General features: G+C 45.3%; 1 protein-coding gene across 3 annotated transcripts in view; it reads right to left on the bottom strand.

Moving 5' to 3' along the window:
* The window catches only part of CARD11 (caspase recruitment domain family member 11), a 69,121-nt gene that overhangs the window by 47,623 nt on the left and 2,532 nt on the right, over positions 1-18,966 (bottom strand). For all 3 annotated transcript variants that reach the window (XM_058157847.1, XM_058157850.1, XM_058157848.1), the window contains exons 2-3: positions 4,321-4,536; positions 318-455 (exon numbers count right to left, since the gene is read on the bottom strand). In XM_058157847.1, coding sequence (XP_058013830.1) covers positions 318-455; positions 4,321-4,519 — 337 coding nt within the window. In that variant the 5' untranslated portion in view covers positions 4,520-4,536. The remainder of the gene's footprint in view (positions 1-317; positions 456-4,320; positions 4,537-18,966) is intronic.

Below are 18,966 nucleotides of genomic sequence, written 5' to 3'. Positions count from 1 at the left end.
AAGAAGCTTCTTGGATGAGAAGCGAAACGTCTTCAAAGAAAAACCAGAAAGTCCAGTTGCCTCTTGAAAAAGAACCTTTGGGACAACCATGACCTGGAGGAGTGAGAATCTCCATAGACAATGGAAATTCTTATCCCAATTGTGATTGTCCATTGAGGATTATCTCTATGATATATCAGAAACCTAGTATCCTACATTTCTAGTTCTCTTCCTGGACTCTGCTCCAAGCAACAAAGAACCAAGAAAGTTCATAAAGGATTTCCCCCTGTATTGATTGTATGGAACAACAAACTCCCCCAAAAGTGAACCCCACTTACCAACGATAGTGGAAAAACGCCGCGTAGGTTCCTTCCCCGTCACTAATTTGTAGAGTTCAGGATAGTAAAATTCAAGGCTCTCCAAGAAAACCACGTAGCCCCTCTCTCCCTTTGTATGAAGGATGTCCAGGAGACGACCTAGAGCAAAGACAAACATTGATCTGGTTCAGAGGTGCTATTCAGCAGATTCTGACCTGTTCTGGAGAACCGGTAGTGGAAATTTTGAGTAGTTCAGAGAACCAATAAATACCACCTCTGACTGGCCCCGCCCCCATCTATTCTCTGCCTCCCGAGTCCCAGCTGATCGGGAGGGAATGGGGATTTTGCAGTAACCTTCCCCTGCCATGCCCACCAAGCCACGTCCATACAACTGGTAGTAAAAAAATTTGAATTCCCACCACTGATCTGGTTACTAAAATAGAGAATTTCACTTCGAAACCGAAATTATAAATGGGGATAAGAGGTTGCAAAAGTGAAAAAAAAAAAATTTGAAATGCAGGCTGCGAAATTACCTTTCCCAGCACCAACCGAAACGACTGAAGAAGAAAACAGCAAGGAAGTAACAGGCAATAGAGAGAAAGCAGAGCTGCTTAGCTCATTCTTTGCATCGGTCTACACGCAAAAAGAAACTATAGCCCAACCTACCAGAAACCTCACTGTAAAAAACAGACTGGAAATAAAAGTTAAAATAAGCAAAAAAAAAAAAAAAGTAAGAGAACACCTGTCTGGTCTTGATGAATACAAATCACCAGGACCTATTTTTTATTTATTTATAATTGCATTTGTATACCGCCCTTCTCCCGAAGGACTCAGGGCGGTTCACAGCCAATTAAAAAATACAATAAATACAAGTTAAAAACAGACTAAAATTTATATAAATAGTGGCCAAAAATATTAAAAACTAAGTAATACAAAAAAACTAAAACCCCATTTAAAATGACTTATTCAGGCTAGCCCAGCTCGATGGAATAAAAGAGTCTTCAGCTCACGGCGGAAAGTCCGAAGGTCGGGGAGTTGGCGAAGCCCCGGAGGCAGCTCATTCCAGAGGGCAGGAGCCCCCACAGAGAAGGCCCTACCCCTGGGGGTTGCCAGTCGACATTGTTTCACTGACGGCACCCCAAGAAGGCCCTCCCTGTGGGAGCGCACAGATCAGTGGGAGGCGGTTTGTGGCAGTAGGCAGTCCTACTGATGGATTACATCCCAGAGTTCTAAAGGACCTGGCAGGTATCATCTCAGAACCATTGCAGCCACATCTTTCAAAAATCCTGGACCACCAGGGAACTACCAGAGGACTGGAAAAGAGCTGATGTGGTTCCCATCTTCAAAAAAGGGAAAAAAACCAGACCCAGGAAACTACAGACCAATCACCCTAACATCAATACCCGGGAAGATACCGGAAAAGATAATAAAAAAACAGATCTGCAACACCTAGAAACGAGTAAACTAATAACTAGAAGTCAGCACGGGTTTCTTAAAAACAGATCCTGCCAAACCAATCCTATTTCATTCTTCGACATAGTGACTAAATTAGTAGACCAGCGAAATACTGTTGACGTAACAGACTTCAGCAAGGCATTCGACAAAGTAGACCACAACCTACTTCTTCGTAAGCTAGAAAAAAGTGGGATAAATAGCTTCACCACCAGATGGATTCGCAACTGGCTGACAAAGTGTACTCAACGAGTAGTCCTTAATGAGTCTAAGTCTACATGGAGAGAAATAAGCAGCGGGGTGCCACAAGGTTCTGTCTTAAGCCTAGTACTCTTCAATATCTTCATAAACGACTTAGATGAGGGAATAGAAGGGGAACTCACCAAATCTGAAGATGAAACTAAGCTGGCAGGAGTAGCTAACACTCTAGAAGATAGGCTCAAGATCCAGAAGGCACACATATAAACTAGGGGAACCCAGGCTTAATAGCAGTGACTGCGAGAGGGATCTTGGAGTCTTCAACAGATTAACAGAGTTGGAAGGGACCTTGCAGGTCATCGAGTCCGACCCCCCGCCCAAGCAGGAGACCCTACATCTGCCTCTACCTAGGATCAAACTCACAACCTCCTGATTGCGAGGCAAAAGCTCCACTGTGCAGTGGCAGCTAAAAAAGCCAATGCAATCCTAAACTGCATTAACAGAGGGATACAATCAAGATCAAGTGAGGTACTAATAAAGGTAAAGGTAAAGGTTCCCCCCGCACATATGTGCTAGTTGTTGCCGACTCTAGGGGGCGCTGCTCATCTCCGTTTCAAAGCCGAAGAGCCAGCGCTGTCCGAAGACGTCTCCGTGGTCATGTGGCCGGCATGACTCAACGCCAAAGGCGCACGGAACGCTGTTACCTTCCCACCAAAGGTGGTCCCTATTTTTTCTACTTGCATTTTTTACCTGCTTTCGAAACTGCTAGGTTGGCAGAAGCTGGGACAAGTAACGGGAGCTCACCCCGTTACACGGCAGCACTAGGGATTCGAACCACTGAGCTGCCGACCTTTCGATCAAGAAGCTCAGAGTCTTAGCCCCTGAGCCACCGCGTCCACAATAGAGGTACTAATACCACTCTATAAAGCCCTAGTAAGACCACACCTGGAATACTGTATCCAGTTTTGGTCACCACACTGTAAAAAAGAGCTGAGACTCTAGAAAATGTGCAGAGAAGAGCAACCGGGATGGTTAGGGGACTGGGGGCTAAAACATGTGATGGATGGTTGCAGGAACTGGGCATATCTAGTCTAGTGAAGAGAAGGACCAGGGGAGACAGGATAGCAGTCTTCCAAAATTTTAGGGGCTGCCACAGAGAGGAGGGGTTCAAGCTATTTTCCAAAGCATCCGAAGGCCAGACAAGGAATAATGGATGGAAGCTGAACAAGGAGAGATTCAACCTGGAAATAAGGAGGAATTTTCTGACAGCAAGAACCATCAACCGAAGAAACACAAGTTGCCTTCGGAAGTTGTGGGAGCTTCATCCCTGGAAGCTTTCAAGAAGAGACTGGACTGCCATTGATCAGAAATGGTGTAGGGTCTCCTGCTTGAGCGGGGGGTTGGATTAGATGACCTATAAGGTCCCTTCCAACTCTGTTAATCTGTTAAAAAAACTCAAAAGAATGCGCCATTTAAAAAAAAAAAAATTCTGCAGAATATCAAGGCAAGACAGAACAAGCCTTACGCATAACATTTAGCAGAACTGGTGCTCTGCATATAAACCTTCCGGAATTTAATACCATTTGTTTAAACACCAAATTGATATGCTGTCCTTCTGCTAAAAATTAACATTTAAGGTGGCTTTTACAGTTTCCAAGAATAAAATAAAGGCAATTGTAATAAAACCTGAATGATAAACTAATTGACCTTTAAAGGCTTAGCTAAAGAGAGAATAAGTACTGGGTCTCCAAGGAAGGCTGGCGAAGCAGTCTGAAACTCTTACTCCGTGTAGCTCAATCTCTCCAATTTGTGGTGTTGTTTTTTTCTCCCAGGCTGGTTAAGATTACAACGTTATATACATTGTGCTGCTAATATTTCTGGAGATAGCTGTTTTGGCATAGTGCCGTAATGGTGAACCTATGGCATGCATGCCACAAGTTGCAGGCAGAGCCCTCTCTGCGGGCACGCCAGCCCGTGTCCAGCCCAGCTCCATTACACGCCTCCCACCGGCCAGCTGGTCTTTGGGTCTCTGTTGCGCATGCACTGGTGTGTGTGTGTGTGTGTGTGAATGCACAAGGGGTGCAGGTTGATGCAGGAGGCTTTCCAGGCCAAAACGGGGACCCCCAGTACCTCATTTTGGGCTTGGAAAACCTCCTGCACCAACCTGCAAGCCAGAATGGGGCACGGTGGAATGCATGGGCAATGGGGCGAGGCACATACATGGGGCGGGGCGCATGTGCGAAGGGCGTTCACATTGCATTTTGGGAGTTCGGGCTCGTGCGTGCCCAAGCTTTGGGTACTCAGCACCAAAAAGGTTAATCTTCACTGATATAGTGGTTACTTGGTGCTCTCTGAGCTTGGTGGTTCGTCTTACCAGCTCGGTTGATTTTGGAGAGGAGCATCGGGGAGTTGAGGATCTCATCTTCATCCTGCTCATCCAAGACTTTGCACTGGCGCAGGTACGGGGTCAGCTTGGCGGGGTTGATGTAACGGGTCAACATATGACGATTGCATTCGACGTTCTCCCATAGAGCTTCCTCTTCGTCCTTCAGGGTTTCGAGGCACTCGTCCATTTTTTCCGCGCTTCTCCCTAAAAGAAGATGTAGAGAAAAAGAAGGACAGTTTTGGTCCAGAAGGAGGTCCTATATCTTGTCCAGAAGAAGGCTTACAAAAAAAATAAAAATAAAAATAAAAATTGACCGAGCGTAACTCCTGCTGCCTTAAGAAAGTTCAAAACATTCTTAAAGATCCATCTCATCCTGGGCACCTTTTTTTTTTTTAATTATTACCATCTGGGAGACGGTACAGGATAATAAAAACAAGGACAAATAGGTTGAAAAACAGCTTCTATCCCAGGGCAATAACCATATTGAATTCTACGGTATAGCACAATATCGGGTTTTCAATTCCAATTACATAGAATGTAAAGGGGGTATGTTTATGTTTTTATTTTTATAGTTATAATGTACACCGAAGACAGCATTTAATTTTGTTGTACCATGTGCAATGACAATAAAGTAAACTAAACAAAGAAAGTTTGTAAAATGGGGCAAAACTCACTTAACAAGTATCGTGCTGATAGCTGATTTGTCGGAATGCCAATTCTGTTTTGCAAGAATCAATCAACACTATACTCCAAAATACAGATGTTAGGAAATTCCGGGCTGTATAAAAATAATGTGTTGTGGCTCCCGCCCCCGAACCTGGCCCCATGCCCGAAAGTGCCTTGGAGCCGGGCCTGCTGCCAGAAAGTGACTCGGAGCCAGGCCTGCTGCCAGAAAGTGATTTGGAAAGTGAGGGGGAAGGGCCGTCAGGACTTACCTCGGAAGCACCGGCCTCCCTGGATCAGCTCCAGGAGCCAGAAGTAGGCCAAGGGAAAGAGATAACGAGGCCTCCTTCTCCTGACTCTTTCACCCCCCAGGCCACGCCTGCAGACCCAGCTGACAGCAATCAGGCTTGGCTCAATCCCAGGTTTCGTAGGCAGGAGAGAAGGGAATGACAGAAGCAGGGGAGGGGCAGGCCTAGGAAGTGCTGAGTCATGGAGCCACACCCCACAGGATATAAAAGGCAGCAAGAGCTGGTGTGTCTCTTTGTATCAGGCAAATCCACGGATTGACTAGAGCTGAAGGTTGTGACCCACCAGCGTCTTGGCAGCCAACGAGGGCTCTTGGCAGACGCTGGCTCTTTTGCTGCCAGAGCTGATAAGAGCCGGCTAATTAAGCCATCATTTGGACGGAGGCGAGGAGGACATAACATAATGAATGGGATTTTGGCAGGATGATTTGCTACCAAGAGAGGACAACGTCAACATGAAAATGGGAGAAGCGGAGTAACTTGGACTTACTTCTCAACCTCACGGGTATGGCATAGTAAATTCTACGTATTTCACATTTCCAGTCTGGCCTTTCCCAGATGCCAGTGAGGCTGTGCCTTCTGGGCAGAGTAGTTGATGCCCAGCTACAACCCCCCACAAATTTGAAAGCTGCCAGTGGAAGGAAGGCAATTGTGCAACATTTTTCGGTTTTGTTATGGCACAAACGCTCATGGATTCTACGCATGTTCATCCAATGCCTGATGCTTTACCTCCAAGCTAAGAACCGTCTCCTTCCAAAGTTCAACACCCATATTCACTTCCCTTTTGAAAAATGAAAAGCGCCATTTGCATGGTTTTTTTTCTCTCTCTCTCTCCCCCTTTGAACGAGTGTTTTTAGGTTGCAATTAAGGATGGCCATTCATTAATTTTTTACGACCGGTTTTTCAACTATGATCTGAAGTGCACTTCCTACAGACCGCATCTCTTTTCTCAAAATTGCACCGCCAAACAGCAACAGCAGCCTCATTTTTCAGCCTTTCTTTCTTTCTTTCTTTCTTTCTTTCTTTTTTTTTTTTTGCTTTTCACTTAACCGATGAAAAAAGGCTAACCTAGATAGCAGGAAGTTTACAAAGATAACCTAGAAATACAACTTTATGTAGGAGGCCTCAGAACGACACGGGGAACATCTTGTATTAGGACAAGTGGCGTGCAAAGCCAGGAGATTGATGTCACAAGCCAAGATATCTTAGATATCCAGGTTTTTGTGGATGAGGAGGATGGTCTTGGAATGATGGTTCCCAACCCTTTGTTTCCAGTCCAACGTACAACAAGGCTGCCCATTTTTGTGTCCTGATTCTGCACTTTTCCAAAAAGCAGGAGCAACAGGAAGAGAGAAAGAGTTGCTTCACAGAACTCAGCAAACATCAAGCTGGCTAGAATAGAATAGAGTGGAGTGGAGTGGAATGGAATGGAATAGAATGCAGAATGCAGAATGCAGAATGCAGAATGCAGAATGCAGAATGCAGAATAGAACAGAACAGAACAGAACAGAACAGAATAGAATGCAAAATGCAGAATGCAAAATGCAAAATAGAACAGAACAGAATAGTATAGGGAATAGAATAGAATTAGGAATAGGAATAGGAATAGGAAAAGGAATGGAATGGAATGGAATGGAGTGGAGTGGAGTGGAGTGGAGTAGAGTAGAGTAGAGTAGAGTAGAGTAGAGTAGAGTAGAGTAGAGTAGAGTAGAGTAGAGTAGAGTAGAGTAGAGTAGAGTAGAGTAGAGTAGAGTAGTGTAAAGTAGAATAGTGTAAAGTAGAGTAGAATAGAATAGAAAATGTAGAATGTAGAATGCAGAATACAAAATAGAACATAGAACAGAACAGAACTGAACAGAACAGAATAGAATACAGAATGGGATGGGATGGGATGGGATGGGATGGGGTGGATGGAGGAGAGGAGAGGAGAGGAGAGAAGAGAAGAGAAGAGAAGAGAAGAGAAAAGACAGAAGGGAAGGGAAGGGAAAGGAAGGGAGGGAAGAAAGAAGAGAAGAGAAGAGAAGAGAAGAGAAGAGAAGAGAAGAGAAGAGAAGAGAAGAGAAGAGAAGAAATACTTAATTGGCCAAGTATGATTAAACACAAGGAATTTGTCTCTAGTGCAGAAGCTCTCAGTGTACATGCAAACTGACAGAGTAATCATCATCATCATCATCATGATACCACTAAGAAGGGTTAGCAGAGAAGTTGAAAAGGGATATTAGAACATTAGAACGTCCTCTTAAATTGTCTCTCGCAGTCAATTCTTCCAGGCATCGTTCTGACAGTCTGTCTGCATACAGGTGCAGGAACCCCCCCCCTCCCTCCCCCTCCCTCCCAGAAATAAAACAGGGCAACGACTTCCACTTGCTTGCAGTGAGCACCATGTTGGCATTTACACAGAGGAGAAAAAAAGAGTCACGAAGATAAGTGAACGGAGGCAAGGAAGATCACCGAGGGCCAAAGAAAATATATTCGCTGTTGATGCAGCTGCGGTCATAAGCATTGGGGAGGTGATGCTAAGTAGCCTCGCGCCAGCCCTGCAGTTGTTACAAATAAGTGAAACATAAGGCAGAGAAATTATAGCTGGTGCTGACATCCATTCCAGCAGAAAACCCGTCATTGTCAGCTGGTTATCTTACAGAATCCGCCACACTTTATTTTTTGGCAAATTATTAATAGCTATTCCCCGCCCCTCTCCCAGGATGGCTGTTTGATTTGGATTGATGCCCCAACGAGCCAGAATTGACTGCATCTGAGTATTGGCTTCTATATTGTCCTAGCCACAAACATGGGGGTTAACCAACGACAGGGCTGCAGAGCCAGCCATCTGTTGTTTATCCAGCAAACCATGGCTTATAATAAAGGACGGCCCCGTTTGAGAAATGATGAATTATGGAAGGTTTTTGCATCCATGGGGGGGTTGAATGTTGGCTGCTGGAAGCTGTGATGATAGAAATAATGCAGGCATGAGGCTAAGTGAGGGCTTAGCAGAAACCTGTCCCAGAGACGAAGACGAGACGTGCAATGTCTCCTTGGTTATTTGACATAGCCATGGGTAAAATGTAAAATAAATGTTGCGATGCCAAATTGGGGATGTGAATGGGAGGGTTGTTTGTATGCCACGATACTGCGTTCGGGGCTGAAAACATTAGAATAGAATAGAATAGAATAGAATAGAATAGAATAGAATAGAATAGAATAGAATAGAATCTTTTTATTGTCCAATGTGATTGGACGCACAAGGTATTTGTCTTGGTGCATATGCTCTCGGTGTACATAAAAGAAAAGATACAGTAAATAAGCCCTTGACTTATGACCACAATTTGAGCCCAAAATTTCCATTGCTCAGCGAGTCAGTTATTAAGTGAGTTTTGCTCCATTTTAATGACCTTCCTTACCATCGTTGTTAAGTGAATCACTGCGGTTGTTCCGCTAGTAACACGGCAGTTAAGTGAATCTGCTTCCCCATTGTTAGGAGCTCACAAAAGGTGATTACATGACCCCAGGACACCGCAACCGTCATCAATATGAGCTAGTTGCCAGGCGTCCAAATTTTAATCACGCGACCATGGGCATATTTTTTAAAACAGGTTAACAGACTTGGAAGGGACCTTGTAGGTCTTCTAGTCCAGGGGTCTCCAACCTTGGCAACTTGAAGTCCGCCAGGTTTCAAGTTGCCAAGGTTGGAGACCCCTGTTCTAGTCCAACCCCCCCGCCCAAGGAGGAGACCCTACAAAACAGTCATAAATCGGGGCTGTTGTGACTTTGAATGGTTACTAAAGGAATGGCTGTAAGTCGAGGACTACCTTTATGGCGCAAATAAAGGGAACGGCTCTGGAAATTAATATCCTTAAATCCAAGGCAAATAGAGGGAATGTTTGCTCATTACACAGGAATTTAGGAAAATTGAAGCAGGGAGAGGATTTTGTCAGGGCTTCCTTAGCTAAATCGGTGGTCTTACAATTTCCCCAGTTCCCTGCAAACTGGGAAAAGCAGGATGATCAAAACCTGTACAAAACTGTCATTCGGCGATCAAAACACATACAAAATTGTTATTCGGCACTTTAAGAGAAGTAATCAAAGCGTTTGAGAAGATGCCAGTCAGATATTTGGGCATTTTAAGGGAAGCTTCATCCTTCTGCTATTCATCTCGTCTGATCAAGCTTCAAGTTCTCGCTTGTCTGCATCTCCCTCCCCTCTTCTCCCTCCTTCTCTTTTGCAACCTCCCCCCCACCCCGCCTTCGTCTTAACCGACCACAATGAGAGTTTTAAATAGCTACAACATACATGGGCTTTATCACACTTGTTCTCGTAGCCTCTGATTTGAGTGCCACTTCAGGGAATGACACAAAACTGTCTCAAGTGCCCTAGTGTCGTGGAAACCTCCTGGCACCATTTTCCCGACTGCAGATGTGAAGTTAGCCATGTGGGCTGACCAGGAACAAAGGCCAGGGTTCACCTGTGCAGGTTTTGAAATGTTCAAATTGTAGCAGCAACAAAGAGTTTACTGTTTCCCCCCGCCCCCCAAACAGGATTATTGTACAAAGTAATCTTAATTTTGCAGGAAAGTTTGCATCCTGGGGAGTCCTTAGGGCTCTCTGAGTTTGGTTGTTTTCATGCAGACATTTCATGACCCAGCTAGGTAACATGATCAGTGGTAGAAGGGAGTGAGGTTTGCACAGTGAAGGAGGAGGAGGAAGACTGTGGCGTCCTTGGTGCTCTCTGAGCTTGGTTGTTTTTTTGCAAATGTTTCATGATCCAAATAGGTAACATCATCAGTTAGAAGGGAGACAGAGAGCAAACCCCACCCCCTTCTAGCACTGATCATGTTACCTAGCTGGGTAATAAAATGTCTGCAAAAAAACAACAACAATAAAAAAACAGCCCCAACAACCAAGCTCAGAGAGCATCAATGACTCCTCATTTCAACCCTGAGTTACAAATATTCTCTTTTATTGGTAACTGGAAGCACTCTACTCCGTCAAGAGGAATATGGACGATCCCCAACTTATGACCAGCTCTTTAGTGACCATTCAAAGTTATGAGGGACCTCAAAAAAGATACTTAAGACCCAGATTTGAAGTTCTGATGCCCCTTATGGTCATGCTGGGGTACTCAGCAACTAGCCCACAATTATGCCTGTTTGCAGCATCCCACAGTCACGTGACTGTGATCTATGATTTTTTTGAGGGGGGGAGTTTACAATGGGCTCACTTAAGGACCACTACGTTTGCAAAAATGATCATAAAATCAGGCAGATTGAAAACCGACAGTTGCATTGCTCTGCCTGCCTGCTTGCAAGGTGCAAAAGGGAGGGACTTGTATTGGTGTGAAAATAATCACACTCAGCAATGTCTGCAACTATGAGGAAGTTTACACAAAAAACTGGTCGATTTACAGCCACAGATTAACGATCTTGGCTATATCTCGGGGTGGGGCTTTTATATCGTTCCTTCCAGTGGTGGGATTCAACTTCGGGGGAACCGGTTGTTAACTTTCTGAGCAGTTTGGCAAACTGGTTGTTGGAAGAAATTATTAGGGCAGAGAACCGGTTGTTAAACTACTTGAATCTCACCACTGGTTCCTTCCTTTCCTAACAAATGAGAATGCTAGAGCAGGGGTCTCCAACCTTGGCAACTTGAAGACTTTGAAGCTTTGCTGGCTGGGGAATTCTGGGAGCTGAAATCCACCAAGCTTCAAGTTGCCAAGGTTGGAGACCCCTGGACTAGAAGACCTACAAGGTCCCTTCCAACTCTGTTAACCTGTTTAAAAAAACATGCCCATGGTCGCATGATCAAAATTTGGACATCTGACAACTAGCTCATATTTATGACGGTTGCAGTGTCCTGGGGTCATGTGATCAAAGCAAAGCTGGCTGAGGAATTCTGGGAGTTGAAGTCCACAAGTCTTAAAGTTGCCAAGGTTGGAGACCCCTGTGCTAGAGGCCAGTGAGAAATCAACAACAACAACAAACCGTGGCTAAAGGAAACCAGGATTCAGTCCTGTACCCAGAGACTAATTATACCAGACCTCAAAAGATCAGGAAAGAAAGACAACACAAGCACAAAAATCTCTTTCTGCAAAATGCGTGTCTGGTCTTTTCAATCGTTGTTGTAAAGACGAAACACCAGTCTGCTCAGCTTTGTGCGATGGCACTTTCTGGCTGATGACTAATTTTGGGGAAATCATTCATAACTTTGCTCTGGTTTTCACAAGCTCCTCCTTTGCCGGAAACCGGCCACCGTAGCAAAATGAAGCTGACGGAGGAAATGAGTAAAATGTCAGGCAATGACACCCCCGGTTTATCTAACGCAGGCTTTGAAAGCGGAGACTGAAAGGAAGGGAGGTTTGGGCATCCACCCAAATCCTGCTTATCTGTTTTTCGTAACAAGGAAGCAAGAGGGCTGCTGTGCAAATAATTCCCCTGAACAGAGGAAGCGCTGCCTTCCTGCGTCTGAACACAACCATCCAGAAGTCTGTAGAGGTTCTCAGTCCTCCAGGTCCTGGTTGTACCAAAAGTGCTTTTTCAGGAGGCAACTGGACTTTCTTGTTTTTTCTCTTTTGAAGATGTTTCGCTTCTCATTCAAGAAGCTTCTACCCTGCCAGAGCTGAAGAAGCTTCTTGGATGAGAAGCGAAACGTCTTCAAAAGAGAAAAACGAGAAAGTCCAGTTCTCCAAAGCACCTGAGGGTAGAACAAGAAGCAATGGGTGGAAACTGATCAAGGAAAGAAGCAACTTAGAACTAAGGAGAAATTTCCTGACAGTTAGAACAATTAATAAGTGGAACGACTTGCCTGCAGAAGTTGTGAATGCTCCAACACTGGAAATTTTTAAGAAAATGTTGGATAACCATCTGACTGAGATGGTGTAGGGTTTCCTGCCTAGGCAGGGGGTTGGACTAGAAGGCCTCCAAGGTCCCTTCCAACTCTGTTGTTATGTTATGTTATGTTATGTCTTCAAAAGAAAAAAACGAGAAAGTCCAGCTGCCTCCTGAAAAAGCACCTTTGGGACACAACCACCCCCAAGTTTCACTTTCCCCAGGTTTCAATGTCACTAAAGGGGAGAAAAGGAACGCACTCTGCAGGATCAGAGAGAAACAGGATCAGAGGGAGATGGTCCTCCTCTTGGACCGAAAGGGTCTGTTGTCAGCTTTGGAAGCCATATTAGGCCGGAAGCGTCCATGCTGCCACTTTCTCATGCGTGGGGAAAGTAGGAGTGGAGGGATTGAGTAGAGGGGTTGTCTTTAGACATAATAGAATTCTTCCTGTTGGTCAAGGTCAGTCCGATCCTGCATCTGGAGGAGGAGTGGCCGGAGTGCTGTCTCGAGATGGGACCGTTGGCGATTGGAGCATGTGATCGACTGAGGAGTGAGGGGATGGTTTGGGGGTTTTTTTTGATTTACTGAAGGAAAATCAGGAACTCTCAGATTCGGGTTTGCCCAGATGTGCCAGTTAACCTGTTCTAGTAAATAGAACTTTGAAAGATGCTTGCTTCAGAGTTTCACTTGGAATTGGAGGTGGGTGGGTTCTGGAACGCTGACATTAACCCGAATCTTGACATCTGTTGCCTCACTTGGTGGGAATGAGATGTTGGACGTGCAACATTGGCCTGCTTGTGCCTCTGAAGTGAAAGGGCTGGGGCGGGGAAACTCAGGAGGGAGGGAAGGAGGAAGAAAGAAAGAAAAGATGAGAGGGAGGGTGGAAGGAAGGAAGGAAGGAAGAAAGAAAGAAAGAAAGAGAATTAGGAAGGAGGATGGAAGGAAGGAAGGAGGGAGGGAGGGAGGGAGAAGGAAGGAAGGAAGAAAGAAAGGAAAGAAGGGAGGGAGGTTGGAAGGAAGAAGGGAGGGAGGAAGGGAGAAGGAAGGAAGGAAGAAAGAAAGAAAAAGAAGGGAGGGAGGGAGGACGGAAGAAAGGAAAGAAGTGAGGGAGGCTGGAAGGAGAGAGGGAGGGAGGGAGGGAGGGAGGGAGGGAGGAAGGAAGGAAGGAAGGAAGGAAGGAAGGAAGGAAGGAAGGAAGGAAGGAAGGAAGGAAGGTTGAAGTAACCTTGTCTAGCCTGGGATACTTCTGATCTGCACATCAACCAACCAACCAACCAACCAACCAACCAACCAACCAGAAGAGCATCTATTTGGAGGAGGCTCTTTTTAATGAACATAAGGACCCCTCCCCCCACAACTCCACCATATGGAAACTTCAACCTTTGGAGGAGGAGAAAATCTTTAAGCTTTTTGTAAACATAAAAGAACAAAACTCCAAACGTTCATGCAGTGAATCCAGACCAGAAATCCCGGACAGGAATGGGTCACTTTTTCTCCAATTTCAACACCCCCCCACTGTGGTTCAAGCTTTCTGACACCCCATCCTTCTCTGTTTGCAAGCAAGGGAGTGGCTGGACGGCCGCAAGCCAGAGCAGCTAAGTTTGTATTTGGGAAGTGAAAGTGCCCCTATTAATTTTTTTCTCAAGGAAATCTAAAATCCGGAGCTGAGTGCCAAGCCCTCTTCTTCAGTCCCAACCAATAAAGCGAATTTCTGTTTCAACATTAATCTTCTGACTTTCGACTGATCCCATTCATTGGGGACCAGTGGTGGGTTTCAAAATTTTTTACTACCAGTTCTGTGGGTGTGGCTTGGTAGGTGTGGCATAGCTTGGTGGGCGTGACAGGGGGAAGGATACTGCAAAATCCCCATTCCCTCCCCACTCCAGGGGAAGAATACTGCAAAATCCCCATTCCCACTCCACTCCAGGGGGAGGATACTGCAAAATCCCCATTCCCTCCCCACTCCAGGGGAAGGATACTGCAAAATCCCCATTTCCTTCCCACTCCATTCCAGGGGGAGGATACTGCAAAATCCCCATTCCCTTCCCACTCCAGGGGGAGGATACTGCAAAATCCCCATTCCCTCCCCACTCCAGGGGAAGGATACTGCAAAATCCCCATTTCCTCCTGATCAGCTGGGACTCGGGAGGTGGGGCCAGTCAGAATTTTTACTACCGGTTCTCCGAACGACTCAAAATTTCCGCTACCGATTCTCCAGAACTGGTCAGAACCTGCTGAAACCCACCTCTGCCGGGGACATGAGCAGCACACACTGCATACACACGGAGACACAAACAAGATATTAAAGTTGAAATCATGGCCTGTGTAGGGGATCATCCCAGCTTCTGCACGCGCTGCTTCCAAGAAACTCTGCTCTGAACCTATAGCCACCCCTATAGCCCCTGGGAAGGAAAGATGCAGCCATAATTCACGATATTAAATGTATGCATCGGTGTACGGCACACGGCAGCAAACCTTAGGACCTTATTAAAACAAGCCTTGTTGTGCAGACTCTGGAGATGGCAGGAGCTTTCTAAGGTTTGGAAGCGAAACAGAATCAAACCAGGTTTGTATTTGGAAGTGGCAATGCCAGGCTATCTTAGGGACATCATAAGGCCAAGGTAAAGGTTCCCCTTGCATATATGTGCTAGTCATTCCTGACTCTAGGGGGCAGTGCTCATCTCCATTTCAAAGCCGAAGCGCCAGCGCTGTCCAAAGACATCTCCGTGGTCATGTGGCCGGCATGACTCAATGCCAAAGGCGCACGGAACACTGTTCCCTTCCCACCAAAGGTGGTCCCTATTTTTCTACTTGCATTTTTTACCTGCTTTCAAACTGCTAGGTTGGCAGAAGCTGGGACAAGGAACGGGAGCTTACCCCATTACACGGCGCTAGGGATTCGAACCGCTGAACTGGCGACCTTTCGATCAAGAAGCTCAGAGTCTTAGCCCCTGAACCACCGCGTCCCTCATAGGGACATCATAGGGACTAGGAAAATGGGAGCAAACCATTTCTGTAGCGCTCTTTATGAAAACGGTATAGATCTATTAATGAGCGAACGGGAATTGAACTGAACACAAAAGAGTTTAAAAAAAAAAGGACTTCTATCGATACCTTCCATATGTGTGTGTGTGTGTGTGTGAACTGAACACAAAGGAGCTTTTTAAAAAACTATCTATCGATGCCCTCCGTGTGTGTGTGTTTGTTTGCACATGTATTTTCCAAACACACACAACTTTCTGTATTCCGAGCAGCTCGCCTTTCCCTAATAAAATGCAAATGTCCCGAATATAAACCCACCAGCCATTAACCCAAATTGAAAACGAAATGTGAAATAAAGGGGGGGAGGGACGAGGAGGGAGAAGAATAAAGTACCTGCCGTTATCCAGAAGGAGATTCACTAGAATTCAGCGGGTTTTGTCCTTCCTGAGGGATTAAATCCCACCTGTAAAACGCACCGAACGTTTAACTTCCTTCCATAAGAGGGAGAATTGTCACCTTGCCCGCAGGAAAGAGAGGCAATTAAAAAGGCTGCCGAGAAAATTGTACGGCAGAGAAGATGGGATCCAGCCTTTTTCTGCTCTGAACTTCCTCTCTGCTAATCTGCAGCAAGCAATAATACCAGCCGGGAAGTCCCATTTCCAGCCTATTCCTTCACCTGTCAGGATGAGAAAATCTTTGCCGACTGACAGGGCGCCACCATCGCGCACGAGTTTGAGATTTCCAGCTCTTGACAAAAATGCTGAATTCTCTTGGCTTTCCTTAGGATTCAAGCTGAAACCCTCAGGCTGGCCTGTGAAAAAAAGCCGTTTGAACTCCGGTTGCCTCAACCTCAACTCAGCCTGGCCCTGGTTAAAGATCGAATTCCAAACCTGAATGATGGTTTAATGATGGCACACCGGGGGAACTGTGGCTTTCGCTATCTTGCTGAGCTTTTTAGTATGGTTTGCCGCCGACTGTGATGGATGGGAGCTGTAGTTTAAGCTCAGTGTTTCTCAACCTCTGCCATGGTAAGAGGGGTGGACTCCCAGAATTCCCTAGCCAGCCTTGAGAGTTGAAGTCCACCCATCTTAAAGTGGCTAAGGTTGAGAAACCCTGGTTGAGCCACAACAAAGTTATGGTTAGTATATATTTTTTTTATTTGCATTTATATCCCGCCCTTCTCCGAAGACTCAGGGCGGCTTACACTATGTTAAGCAATAGTCTTCATCCATTTGTATATTATATACAAAGTCAACTTATTGCCCCCAACAATCTGGGTCCTCATTTTACCTACCTTATAAAGGATGGAAGGCTGAGTCAACCTTGGGCCTGGTGGGACTTGAACCTGCAGTAATTGCAAGCAGCTGTGTTAATAACAGACTGTCTTAGCAGTCTGAACCACCAGAGGCCCAGTATTGATGGACAGTCAGATCAAGTCAACTCAATTCAAGTCAAGTCAAGTCAACTTAAGTCAATTCAAGTCAACTCAAGTGAAAAAAAAAATAAACTATCTGGATTCCTAGAACTGAAAAGCCATGGGATCAGGCCCATTTTGACCCACTTAGACAACTTGTGAAATGCCTGAAAAACAAGGGGCAGAGGGAACGCAGAACAATTTCTATTGTGCATCTCAAAATGCAACAGAAGGAAAATGGACTGAGAAGATTTGCCAACTGTATAACCTGCCCAATGGAAAGCTTGCTTTGATGGATGCTTAAAAGCCATCCATTTTTGGAGAAGAAGAAGATATAGAGAAGAAGAATTGTGGAAACTGGATGAAAGAACTGGACATTAAGTCACAATTTTCAGTGCCTTTGAATGAATGGTCGTAAGTCAAGGACTACCTGAATTCAGTGTCCCACACGACATGTGTGTAGACATGCAGCAGAAGCTACCATGAAATGTGAGGGATGTATTGATATTGCATGCATGTTTAGAATAACAGAGTTGGAAGAGACCTTGGAGGTCTTCTAGTTTAGGCAGGCAGGAAACCCTACACCACTTCAGACAAATGGCTATCCAACTTCTTAAAAACTTCCAGTGTTGGAGCATTTACAACTTCTGGAGGCAGGTAGTTCCACTGATTCATTGTTCTAACAGTCAGTAAATTTCTCCTTAGTTCTAGATTGCTTCTCTCCTTGATTAGTTTCCATCCATTGCTTCTTGCCCTGCCTTCAGGTGCTTTGGAGAATAGCCTGACTCCCTCTTTTTTGTGGCAGCCCCTGAGATATTGGAAGACTGCTATCATGTCTCCCCTGGTCCTTCTTTATACAACTTGCATTTGAAGAAGGATCTAATTCAATTTTCTTGACCTTGGCAATTCCCTGGGAATTCTGGGAGTTGAAATCCAGCTCTTCAAAGCTGCCAAGGTCAAGAAACACTGACCTAATTGATTTCCATGATGTCACTTCCCTTCCTTAAAAGACCCTAAATTTAATCCTTCTGATTAAGCCTATATAGAAGAAAGGAGAAATATATATATATATTTTACAGGATGGGAAGTAGCGCCTGGGAAAAATATAACATGAGAATGCACACTCAGGCAAGAGAAATAAAGAGAAGCAAGATTTCAGATCTGATCTGGGGTATTTTCAAGATTAAAATTAGCTCCGGGCATGCAAATTAAGCTAATAGGATAATAATTTTAATAGCTCACTGTAGAGATTTGAGTGCCTCAATTTAAAGGGACTTCAGGAGTTGCAAACAAGAAGATAAAAGGTTCACATTTAATTACAGCTTTCATCTATGCACATGTAAACATACAAACAGACACACAACCTCGCTGTTGTCATACAAAAGGACAGAGTGAATAGGAATTACACTAACAATGAAAAAAGGTGTATAGAAAATTTTGTTTTTGAAATCCACATGTGTTTTGCTGAAAACAACAACAACCACCACCGAAGGGACGCTATTTGGTAGAGAAACAAGGCTCTAGAATTAATTAATTCCCCCTTTCGTCCTCCGAGTTTTTTCTTGCCAGACGCCGAGAGATGGTGAGGTTTGGCTTTCCTCACAGCTAATTTCTTAGCTCATTTACTTGGGAAACCCCTAGATTAAAACTCTGAGAATGCAGCACAGCTCAAACAACGTTAATGTAACACAAAAGCAAACTAAACCAGTTGCTACAGGAACACGCAACCTCAAATTCTGGAACTCAGAAGTTGCTTGGTCCGTGTGAGGGTGGCATATACATTTAATAAATAAATTAAAATAATTCTTTTAAACCTCACAAGGCATTTATAACATCTCTGTTTTTGTGTAGCAGAAACAAACTTTTGTAGCCTTCTGAGGCACGTTTGAGTAAATCCAATACCAGCATACTTGTCGTGTCCCACTCCTCCGCTGATGACCGGGTCAGGGAAATCCGAATCAGGCTTGCCTCTGCAGCTCTGCCAAAGTCCTAGCAAAGTCCTCAGGGCAGGCAGGAGACCAGAAAGTGACTTCAGCAAGATATGTTTAGACTTTGCCTGACTCAGAGAATGCCAGAAAGCAGAGCCTTTATATAGGCCATGGGGTGTGGCTCCATGACTCAGCACTTATCCAGGCCTGCCCCTCCCTTCCTTCTGACGCCGCCGCCTATCAATTCTCCTGAAGCGAGGGTCACTCCAGTCGGCAGCTGTTGGTAATTGACCTTCCTCAGGCTCACATGCTGTGGGGGAGGGGGAGGGGTCTAGTTGCTCCATTTGCCTGGGCATGGAGCCAGAGCTGGGGGCTGGAGGTACTTCTTCCTCCTCAGCCTGTCTGGGCATGGAGCCAGGGCTGGGGCCGGGAGGCATACTAGGACATTCCTCAGCGTTCGGAAGCAGATAAGAAGGCCCCGGCTGCGGTGAGAGCGGGCAAGACACAACAATACTAACATAGCAG

Source organism: Ahaetulla prasina, chromosome 14 (assembly GCF_028640845.1).
Source record: "Ahaetulla prasina isolate Xishuangbanna chromosome 14, ASM2864084v1, whole genome shotgun sequence".
NCBI lineage: Eukaryota > Metazoa > Chordata > Lepidosauria > Squamata > Colubridae > Ahaetulla > Ahaetulla prasina.
Note: the sequence above shows the minus strand (reverse complement) of the source record. Positions and strands in the feature narration are given on the sequence as shown.